This window comes from Calidris pugnax, unplaced genomic scaffold, assembly GCF_001431845.1.
Source record: "Calidris pugnax isolate Ruff unplaced genomic scaffold, ASM143184v1 scaffold188, whole genome shotgun sequence".
Lineage (NCBI taxonomy): Eukaryota > Metazoa > Chordata > Aves > Charadriiformes > Scolopacidae > Calidris > Calidris pugnax.
The window spans coordinates 7,133,080-7,145,151 of NW_015091257.1; the positions used below are offsets into that span (position 1 = coordinate 7,133,080).

The following is a 12,072-nucleotide window of genomic DNA, read 5'->3' on the forward strand; positions in this document are numbered from 1 at the left end:
CTCCCCTTCAAATTTATACTGAAATACTGTAATTGTGAGAAGAACAACTGTAACTCCAAATTTAAATAAATTTGCCAGTAACAAAGATGAACTGGAAGGTTTTATACCATGAGTTGTTGGGTTTTTTTCCCCTTAATCAGTACATACCGTTTTAGTTGTTGAAGGAAATTTGAACTTCACTTGAACTTCAAAATTACTTTCATTTTTCACCATCTGTCATTTTATAGCGACAGTTGCTTAATCTCGGGTTGTTACAATAGCTTGTAACACTTCTTTTATCACTGATTAAGATGGTGACAGTAAAGCAATGCTTTAAGGTTTATACCAGGTTATCACTGTCATTGAGTTAATTTCTGAATTTTGTAATAGTAACATGAAATCCACAGTTAAATACAAAAAAATGAACAGTAGGTGCCAGGCTATACTCCAAGATGTTAATTCCCTCAGCCTACTTTATAGTTATATGTGAGGATGGAATTTGACCCTAACTTTGGTCTCTTCTTGCAAAAGCTCCACTCAGTACTAATGAATTGAAACTACACTTGTTCCCATCAAATAAAAAAAAAAAAAAAAGAGATAAGAAGTACTAATATGGTCAAGATTTGCTACATTTAAAGTACAAAGTTTCACTGTTGCCTGTCTGCAAATTCTGAAATAATAATTCCTGTTTGTTTTTCTTCAAGTCTTTTTTTAAGAGGCTTATTACTAATATGGAATCATTACTGCCCAAATAAGTGTAAAACCACACAGTTTCAAGGAAGGAATTTGGAATTCACAGAAAAATGTAGATAAACCACCTAAAAGCATGGTATTTGAAAATAAATGACATTGCAGGAAATTCTTACTTGTCAGTATTATTACAAAGGGAATTAATATATACTATGATAAAACTTTCACATTTCCATAGTCACATTTCAATTCATAATATTGTTTTAAATGAATCTTAGATAAAGTCACACTTACCTTGGTGTTGCCAGAAAAGTTCAAGTGATGATTGCCATGCTTCCACATGTATCCACTACTAGGAAATGTAGACTAAGTAAACTAGAACTACCTCATAGCATGTTAACTTTTAGTCCCAATAGCTCACTGATTAATATAAATATATTAGAGTATCAATAGTGGTATTGAGAATTCAAAGTATCAAAGGAAAATCAGGGAACACAGATTCAACATTTCTTCTCATAAGATTCAGGAAAAATATTGTTTACATTGTAAAAAAGCATTACTTTTGTATAAGTTGATTAACTATGGAATCTCCACAACATTTACATGGATTATATATATAAAAAATACACCTTAATATTAAAATAAATAATGAAAACAGAATTTTGACCATCAGTCAATGTGACAACAATTCACTGATACCTATGCATGTTATCATGTCCAGAATCTTATCAAATAAACTTTCAATTAAATAAAAACATAGCTTACAAAAATGTGCCTAAACGTTCGTGAATTTCAAATTAGTTATAGAGATTTGAATAAGTTATATTTACTATACAAGGATGTTTAATATTTTCACTGGGGTTTTATTTGCACAGGCAACCTCACAGAATTGTTTAAAAACAAAAAAAAAGCTTTTTAGTTTGTAAAACTCTAAATGATGTTATTTCATTTTCAAAACTGCACATAACACATGCTTATATCAATACATGCAGCATTTTGTGCATTTGATTCTTCCTTTGGAAGTAGCTAATGCATAAGATCAGACTGTTTTTTCAAAGTATCAATATTTTTTTGGGTTTCCTTCTCATATTTATTGTAAAGATATAAAAGTCCTCACTTCTGTCTGTCTAAAGTTCAGGTACTCTATCCATATAAGAAAATCAATACAAAAAGTTTTCTCAAAAAAAGACAGAACACCTAACCATTACACATCATTTCTGAAGACATTTATCAAATCAGGACACTCTTCTTGTACTGCCCAAATACCAGCAGTATACTTAGTATATAATTTCAAAAACCAAATATCTAGTTCTTTCCCACACAGTAAGGACAAACTTGTTAAAAGAGTACATTATAAACCTTAGTTTACACAAAATATTGTTAAAGAAACTGAGTATGCTTAGTGATGAACAAGTAGCAGATTACTCAGTGAATGACAAAAACTCAGTGAATTACCCCAAAATCATATCTTTTTTAATTCTCTTACATTGTCTTGTAGCTTTTTGTTCTATTTGACTATATAGGTTATGATAAAAATTGTTTTCTGAGAGCATGCTTTACCAGCTTATCCAGCTGGGTCAATCCGTCAGGCCTGAAGGAAGCAGATTTTGTTGCATTTATGCAAGAGGAATTTTCTGTGAAAAGGTTCCTGCTAAATTCCAGTTTGACAATCACATTTCACGAATGTCCATACTTGCCCCTGACTACAAAATTACATGGACGTTATTTAAGCTTGTTGAGGGTTCAGACGCTATAAAAGTAAGCCGTATGAAAGCAGAACAAGCTATTAAGTGCATTTGTGATTGTGAGATGCAATCACAGTGCTACCATGTACTCACTGTGTGAAAGGAACATATCTAATGTTAGAAATCTGTGAAGATATACATGGCTTCTTATGACACTATGGCTTATGTACTTGTTGCTTCTGATGTTTAAAACAGAAGATGTAGTGACATGACAGTCCAAAATCAATGCGATATGAACAGAGTTTATCAGCTGCTTTTGCACAAATACAATTTCCGTGACTTAAGAGTAGATTTAAAATATGAAAGAAAGATAGTATTTACAAAAAATAATTAAGGAAAACAAAACATGCTGATAGCAACAGAATTAATACTTATGTGTCATTGCTGGGAATTTAGGAGTTCCACTGAAGTAGAAAATCAGCTACGACAACTGACATTAGCTGACTCGATTCTTGGCCAACTAAGAAGACAGGCCAGGAACCAAACTGGCCAGGAAATCTTCTGCACAAAGCTTAGAGATGTAGGTGAGGCAATTTAGTAAAGTTTGCACTGGCTTCAGCAATGCAAACAGTCATTATAAACTAAATTGAGTTTAAATAACCCTCCTTTCCTGTGTAAGCATGAAACTGTGATTTACTTAGCATTTTCCAGATCCTGGGTCATTCCCATGTGTATTAATCTAACTCTGGCCTTTTCTACAAGTGGATCACCTCTAAGTTTCCTGTACTCATGGGGACACACACACTGGACATAGAGAAGTGCTGTCTGGAGGTGCAAAGGTAACAGATATCTGCATTTCTGAATATAAAATACCCACAAAGGAGTCATTCTGAACAATTGCACCAGTGAAGATAAAACTTGATATATTGTAGACTATTGTGCAGTGTCAATATGAAAGAATCTGTCTTGAGATGTCATATACTGCTTGCTTGCTTTGACTAGTGCTAAATAGAACAGAACAGACCAGACCAGACCAGACCAGAATAGAATAGAATAGAATAGAATAGAATAGAATAGAATAGAATAGAATAGAATAGAACAGAACAGTACAGAATGGAAAAGAACATAGCTCAGTTGTAAGGGACCTACAAAAGTCAGTCAAACCCTAAGCAGTTCCTTTGTATTGATGCTTTAACCTGCAAACCAGGCACTCAGTGAAGCAAAGAAAGCTAAGCTTCTCAGTAACTTGTAGAAGTACTGACCCTCCTTGTAAACTGAACTCTGATTTATATTACACTGCCTAATATGATCATTTATAGGGAACTATAATTGCATGTGGATATAATTTCTAAGAGGAAGTCCAGACTTTTAAGACAGAGTACTTAAAATGGATGTTTATTGCCAAAAAGGGAGATAGATGAGAGATAGGCTATTCTTATCTGCATGATTTGGAATTCTAAGAGGAAGAAGATGTTAAATTGAAAGCGGTCTCGGAAATGCTAAGTCAATTTTAAAATTTTGAACTCTGAGTGCATCTAATTTACTGCAGTAGATGTTTCATTTAATTCTGGCTTCCAAAACACCTGATTCATATTTCTAGAATTCATCTCAGGTTTTGCCTTTTCCTTTTTTTATGTAATAACACTCTGGCTTCCAAAATGTCTGATTCATATTTCAAGAATCCATCTCTGGTTTTGCCTTTAATAGCTCACTCTAGAACACCAAGTTCATATTTGAATATCATAACTTTTTGAAGATTGTTTAAGACTTTTTTTCTTCCAAGTGTGTAACACCATGACTAAATTTAACCTCATTCAAAAACTGTGCTGGGGCTTTGAGGCTTTGGTTTTACTGTTGTGGGTTGGGTTTTTTTGAAGGGGGAGATTTATCAGATTTAATTTTTACTGTTATGCAAGCTAAATAGGGATTCAGCATATTGAAGTCTCACCATGAGACAGACAATTCAGGTCATGTCACCGTAAGATAATAATAATCATAATTTCTCACTACAACTACCTGAAAGGAGGTTTTAGTGAGGTGGGTGTCGGTCTCTTCTCTCAGGTAACAGGAAATAAGACAAGAGGAAACGGCCTCAAGTTGCACCAGGGGAGGTCTAGATTGGATATTAGGAAAAATTTTTACACTGAAAGGGTTATCAAGCATTGGGACAGGATGTCCAGGGAAGTGGTAGAGTCACCATCCCTGGAAGTATTTAAAAGACAGGTAGATGTAGTGCTTAGGGACATGGTTTAGTGATGGGTTGTGTCAGTGTTAAATTGATGGTTGGATAATCTGAAAGGTCCCTTCCAACCTAGGCAATTCTATGATTATTTTCTGTGATAAATCCCTCTTCTGTATTTTTCTTGCTGACACAATCCTGAAAAGGGCACTAAATCAGTGTTTATAGCTAGGTTGAAAGCTGTTACTTTTAAAGCATATCTGTGAAGACTAAGAGTACAGATGAAGAGGAAGTACCTACATTGAGTAAGTCAGGTAGTTCAAACCATCCCATTTTCAAATGGGTTATTTTTAATACTTGAACATTTTTTGAATTGGGACATCTACTTTCCTAATCCTTCCAGTGTGCTGAATTTCCATTATTTCAGTTAAATAATTCCCTAAATAATATAGGAATTTTGAAAATTCAACTCAATGGTTGAATAACATTTATAGAAAATATTGTCATCCTACATAGTACTCAAAGCATGGCATAGGGGTGGAGAGACAGCAGGACTTAGTGCTTCTGTGCGTTACAGTATTGAATTTATCAAGATACAGGAGCACTGCCTTGCACTGGGACAAGTTAGCAATTTCCTCTAGCTCCAGCAGTGTCTTCAGTAGTCACTGTGGTGAGGTATGAGTAGGAACAAAAGCTCCTGAGCTGGGCAGAGGCAGGATCTTCCCAAACGTTAAAGTACGCACGAAATTGAACACAGCACTGCAACACTCCACTTTGAATAGGGCCCACTAAAATAAGTAAAAAGAAAAGCTAAATCTTTCTGTTTTATTGGCCCCAAAAGATCCTAACCAGGGAATATGTGTTGATAACTGTAAACTTATATCCAAAGGGAAAATATGGCCTTCTAAATAACATCAACAATTGCTGCACACGTGGTTGGGGATCTAGAAATCTCAGAAAGAATAATTACAAAAATATTTTGTTCAAGGGATAGAGAGGAATAGTTAAAAATTCGGAAAGTCTTGGGCCCAGCTGTCTGCTATTTTGCAACAGTTTGCAGCTTGAACCCACAGAGAGAGAGTGATGAGGTATTTATTCTGAGGGCAGCTCTGCAGTCCTCCAAGGTGGAGAGGAAATGTGGTTCTGCACTCTGGAGTTACAGACAAATATTGCTCAGTGCACAATTTAAAGGTTCATATTTTAGCCAGATGCAAGAGTAAAAGATGGAGATGAAGATGTTTGTCTTTATCATCCAATTACAATGTTTTGTAGCCTTGAAGGTCACCATGTAACAGCTACTGCAAGTAAAGCATTTTTCTGCCTGGGATGCCTGCTTTCTGGTTGACCTGAGACTAGAAGTTTCTGTATCTTGGTTAGAGCCAACAGGTAACCAGACTTCTCCCTATAAAACATGGAGAAACCTTGTCTTTATGGTGCTTGCTAAAACCTGGTTTTAAAATTCAAAGGGTGCAGTGTTGTGTGTTAAAACCAGGTCTTTTCAAATCATATGACTTTTACTAAGTTATAGGATGATCACAAAATCCATTAAATAAAACTAAAATTATATTATATCAGAAGGCAGTAAAAGAAACTCATATAGTTTACATTCCATTAACTTGAAAAATATTCCATGGCTGTATAGATATTTCTTGAGGCCAAACTCAGTGAAAGATAATCAGGTAAAGCAAGTTGTCCCTAACAACTTTCATTTCCCTCATCTATGAAGATGTATTTCCAAAATCCAGGCTTTCTTAACCATGTAATCACTATTGCTGATTCATTCCCGGATTCTCAAACTGGGATTTGTTCCTACAGGGAAGCTATGTTAGCAGTGGCAGCAGCCGTTGCCTCCTGTTGACAGCGGTGTGAGACTTGTGAGGTCCCCAGGGGTGTCTGGGCTCCCAGCATCCTTGGCCTGCTGGTGAGGGAGGTTCAAGCCAGCAGGAGATAGGTCTCATGAGAGGGGTGGGCAAGAGTGGGATGGTGCCGGCTGTCTCCATGGCCAGTTCAAACCACGGAAAGCTGCATATAACCAGCCCCTGGGGAGCACCAGCCTCAGGGAACATGGCAAACCAGCTGTACAATCAGGGACAGCATCAGTTGGGAGCGGTGTCAGCAGTTCGTGAGGCAGTTCATGTGTCAGTGCACATGGGAAGAGCTGCCAACCCTGCCAGTGACCAGGCTGCTGCCTGCTCTGCTGGCCTGCAGGCTTAGGCTGCAGCCTCAACGGTCACCCCAGATAGCTGATAGCCATGCAAGCTTACCTAGAAGCTTGAGATCACCAGGGAATTAGCATTAGAAGAACAATGTCTTTCAAAAGAATTATCATTTTATAAGTGGGCTATTTTTTCTGAGGACTATGAGGAGATTGTGACCTCAAGGTTCACCCACAACTGCCACTGCTGTGGCTGAAATTTGAATGGAAAAACGACAGCCTACGTATGCTGACGTCTCCACCTAGACCTCCCAATGACTGAAATAGCTCTCCACACCTTAGATTGCATGGAGCTTCAGTATATGGAAGTCCCTCTAGGAGCTAAAGGCAGCAGTTGCTGTCATAATTGCAAGTGTGCCCAGCTGGAGGAACTCCTTGAACAAGTAGCTATGTTACCAGAGGAACTCAACAGGCAATGCAGTATCCAGGAATGTGAGCAGGAGGTCAAAAATTTTGTGCACTGTCCCAGACTAAGTGCACAGCCCTGGCTTAAGGCTGAGCAAGGGGAAGGTAAGCCTGAATCCAGCCTTGAGCTGTCTGTCTGACACAAGTAACTCAGAAGATGGAGGACACCGGACACCTGTCTCTGATTGGGGCAGAAGAAGAACCTTTCCCCATCCTCTGAAGTGCTCCTGTGTAACAGACATGATGTTTTGGGGTTGGACAATGAAGAGCATGTGTGCAAAGGACAGCATCCAGGAAAAGCCAAACATGCAAACTTGATCCAACCACCCACCTACATTAGAACCATTGCCACCAGAAAAGCATATAAGTTATTAAGAACTGGAGATTCCCTACTGAGAGCCAAAGCAACCATTTGCCATCCAGACCATTTCTCTAGAGAAGTTTGCTTCCTACCAGGACCTACCAGATCCTACAGGAGCTCATATTCATGAGACCTCTGAGAGGCAGCCAAGCCTGATGAACCCGACAGAGTATCTTCTGTTCCTACTATTCCATGTGGGTTCTGTTGATAATGCAACAAGGCAAGCTAGGCTATGTGCCCCTCAGAGCAACATTAAAAGGATCAGGAGCACAGGTGGTGGTGTCTATCCTCCCAGTCACAGGAAGGGGTTCAGAAAGTGGGAAGCAAATTGAACAGGTGAATGCCTGGCTGTATAGCTGGTGCCATACTCAAAGTTTTGGCATCTGTGATCATGGATCGCCCTTTGAGAAGCCAGCTGATGGGATTCGTCTGAACAAGTGAGGGAAGAGCATCTGCGCCAACAAGCAGGCCAGACTTATAGGCAGAACTTTTAACTATATTTAGCAGGGGAAGGGGACCGAGTTTTGAGTAACAGAGAAGAGCCGGGGGTTGCTGATGGATTAGCAACCACCAGGGGAACACCTATGAAATGCCCCACAGGAAACAGGGAATTTTCCTCTAAAAAGGTGACATGGTTGATAGCCCAAATGAATTGTCTGTATACCAATGCAAACAGCATGGATAACAAACTAAAGAAGCTGGAAGCTACTGTGCAGCTAGGAAGCTATGATCTAATTGCTGTCACTGAAACCTGGTGGGATGAATCACACAACTACACTGTTGCAGTCAATGGCTTTAAACTGGTGGGGGGTGGATACCCTCTATATAAAGCTATGGATTGACTACAGACAGCTGTCTTTGAATAACTGAGATGAACAGGCTGAGAGCTTATGGGTGAAAATTAGAGGTCAAGCCAACAAAGGAAACCTTGTGGTCAGTGTTTACTGCAGACTGCCTGATCAAGGGGAGGATGTTGATGAAGCATTCTTACTTCAACTACAGAAAGCATCACACTTGCAGACTGTGATCCTGCTGGGGAGCTTTAATCACCCTAATCTGCTGGAAGAGCAGCACAGCAAGCTAGGCAGTCCAGGAGACTCTTGGAGTGCAAGGTCAGGTTGGATGGAGCTTTGAGTAACCTGGTTTAGTGGGTGGTGTCCCTGACCATGACAGGGGATTGGAACTAGATGATCTTTAAGGTCCCTTCTAATCCAAACATTCTACAATTTGTCTGTCTAATATGATCCAGTGATCATCTATGCAGTCCTAATATATTTTTTATCTACTGCTGTTAATAACACAATATAGACTGAAAGGAAAATAATTTAATGTGCCTCAGGAACAGAATGAATATTTATGGTAAGTATAGTAACATCCAGCATTTAGATCCATTCAAGTGATAGATTTTCAGAGGAAGAAAAAAAAATCTATAAAGGGTCTTCAGCAATTCATGATTTTGATCAATTCAATGCATATTCCTCCATCACAGGGTGTGATAATAGTGATAGAATTACATATTTTTGTCATTAAAATGAGGTTCGCATATGTCCTCTTATGTACAAACTTATAAATCAAATGCATTTGAAACACACCAGATTTACAGAAATAAATATATCTTTCAAAAAGATGATAATCCAGACTAGATGAAATGGATAAAAATATTGGCAATCTTCAAACTCTATGTCATAATAATGGCACTACTTTTTTAATTTTTATGAATAATCACATTTGTTCTCCATATGGTTGTTTACCTGAATAAATTGAGTTTTCTTTTTCATTTTTTTTTACTTATGAAGCAATCAAAAAACCACATGGAATTCACCTAGCTTCTTCCAATATCTAGGCAGAACCTAATGCATTCTCAAGGATCACATTTACATCTCACCAAGGAAGGAAAAACAGAAATATGCTCATAAAACACAATTTGTCTAGTTTTTGAAGTGCTAAATGCATAATCTGAATATCTTCTGTTGTTCTAATTCAAATATAGACCCTTTATAACAAATAATAAATTCCATAGTATCTCAAAAGTTACATTTGCCGCTGTTGAGAAGCAGTATATAATGCCAAATATAAAACTGTATTTTTTTTGTAATCCATTTAAAATCCTTACAGTTATTACATTTCTGTTTTTTATATTAATGCCTCTGTAATGTGTTTTTTTCCTAAATGCCACAATGTGAAAATATAAAATTCTTTTTTTTTTTCAATATAAATACATAAAATAGGAGTTCATCAATGCAAATATTGCATTTTTTCCTTTAGATTGATTTAAGGCAGCTGGACAATAAATTTTAAAACAGCTTATAACTACCTGTATCCTTCAGTTGTAAGAAACTGGAAGAAAACCTTGTGAGATCCATTAAATAACCTTTTTTACAGATTAGTAACTTCTACCAAGTTCCTGGGTATACACTTTATTTAACAACAACAACAGCGATCACTTTTTTTCTAAGAGTATTGAGTTCTTCACTTGTTTGTTTCTTGGGGGTTTTTTGAGTGTTTCTGAATACCAAAATTGCATGCATAAATATAACAAAATATCTTTTTCTATTCCTGGCTCTATGTTTAAATCTAACTCTAACAGAAAAAATGCTCTTTTGTATTTAAACAAGAGTCAAAATCAGGGACAAGAAAATAATTCTCAGTACTCTGATGAGGTTGAAACACATTAATCACATTAATACATAGTTCAGCAAAAGAAGTTTCCTGTGTTCCAAAATAGTACATGCCAATAATATAGATCAGATCTGCTATCAAGAAAAACAAGACAAAATCTTTGTAAAAGCCATGCTAATTAAAAAAAAACAAAACAAACAACAACACAAAATATCGCTGTACTTTACCTCATGTATGTAAAATGCTGGAAATATGAGCATTCTAGCAGTCTATATGCTATTCTATACTGACTATATGCTTTTTCATTAATATACAATGCATTTCTAGTGTCTGCTATTATAAGCAAATTTTTAGGTTAATTTCCTATGGAAAAGTAGAACTTCAATATATAAACCTTCATTTTAAGAAAAGCTTGGTACATGCAAACATCCAGCAGTCGGAATCACAGAGAAGGCAGAAAAGATTTTTGGTCTGCTGTCATGGTTCTAAGTTTATTTATTCAATTTAATTCTGGCAGAAGAATATTTATAATGTCAGGAAGATACAGCTTTTGTTCTGTCTGAAAGACAGAAGTATTAATTCCCTCAAAATTATAACTCATGCTTATGGAGCTCTTTATATTTAGGAAGATAATTTAACATCACTCCAAGAAACCTCTTGAGTCTGTATTACTTGCAACTTAATTCCATCAGTGTATATAGCCTGATTTGTCTGTATTACCCCTACATCTTCTGTCCTAAAAAATCGATTTACACACAATAATAATAAATACAGGTAAACAGCCATATTTTTCCCTCTTCCTACCATTACCAATTGCTTTGAAATCGGGTAGTACTCATTCTTGATTAATTTTCCTCCCTTTTTACATGGAATTAAGAAGACTTTAATGAGAAAAACGTATACAAGTTCTCAAAACTTGTTAAATCACTGAGCCAGGAGCAGATAGGATATGATGACAAATTTGACATAAAGCAGCACTAACATAATTATAAATATCGTCATTTTTGTCTAAGGTGAAGGCAGCTGTCAAAAGCAAGGGGACATGTAGCCTAGCTCAGTTTCCATAAAATATTGAACAGAATTAAAAATTAATATAATATGGTCAAACTACCCACTAGCAAGAATGTTCGGTTAATAAAAAAATAAAAATGGCCCAAGGATCTATGATCGATTGGTAGATAAATTAAGCAATAAAACATTTCTGCACAATTGGTGATGAAGAAAAAAGTCACTTACCTAAAACCCCCAGCCTGTAATTGAGAGTGACAACAATGACATTTCCGTAACTTGCAAGAATGCTTCCATCAATCATATTTCCAGTTCCCTCCATGTAAGATCCACCATGGATGTAGACCATAACGGGTTTCTTGCTGTTCTGATCATGAATGTCTGAAAAAATTCAAGTAAGGAGAACATAATAAAGTAATAAAAAATAACAAAATACAGCATTAGCAATTTATAACAATGCTAAAACTATTCTTAATTATTTCTTATATTTTCACTATCATCACCACTACTTTAATCAGCTAGCTTACACAGTTCAGGATCATCCTGCAGGCCTAATATTTGTAGTTTGAACATCTCTCTTGGTTACTTCAAATACTATTTCCTCTGAAATGTTCTCAGAACACCTGAAATGCCTTCATTATTATACAGAATTTACTATGAATATAAATGTCTAAAAGCCTAAAGAGAGAAATAAAATTACAGAATAATCTTGTCTTTTTTTAGAAGATTCGGATTCAAGTATATGCCAATTTAGAAGTATCTGTACATTTAATAATAAAATTACAATAATGATACCTACTTTCTCATTCCTCACTGAGACATAATTGTTGAAATTATATTTCCAATAGTTCAGTAAGAGATAATATCACAAAATCGAATTGTTCTGATAGAAGTAAACATAGTGAACTATTCATTTTTTTCAAATATACTG

General features: G+C 36.3%; 1 protein-coding gene across 3 annotated transcripts in view; it reads right to left on the reverse strand.

The window, feature by feature from the left end:
• The window catches only part of NLGN4X (neuroligin 4, X-linked), a 203,645-nt gene that overhangs the window by 80,534 nt on the left and 111,039 nt on the right, over positions 1-12,072 (reverse strand). For all 3 annotated transcript variants that reach the window (XM_014960241.1, XM_014960239.1, XM_014960240.1), the window contains one exon: positions 11,370-11,522. In XM_014960241.1, the coding sequence (XP_014815727.1) occupies positions 11,370-11,522 (153 nt within the window). The remainder of the gene's footprint in view (positions 1-11,369; positions 11,523-12,072) is intronic.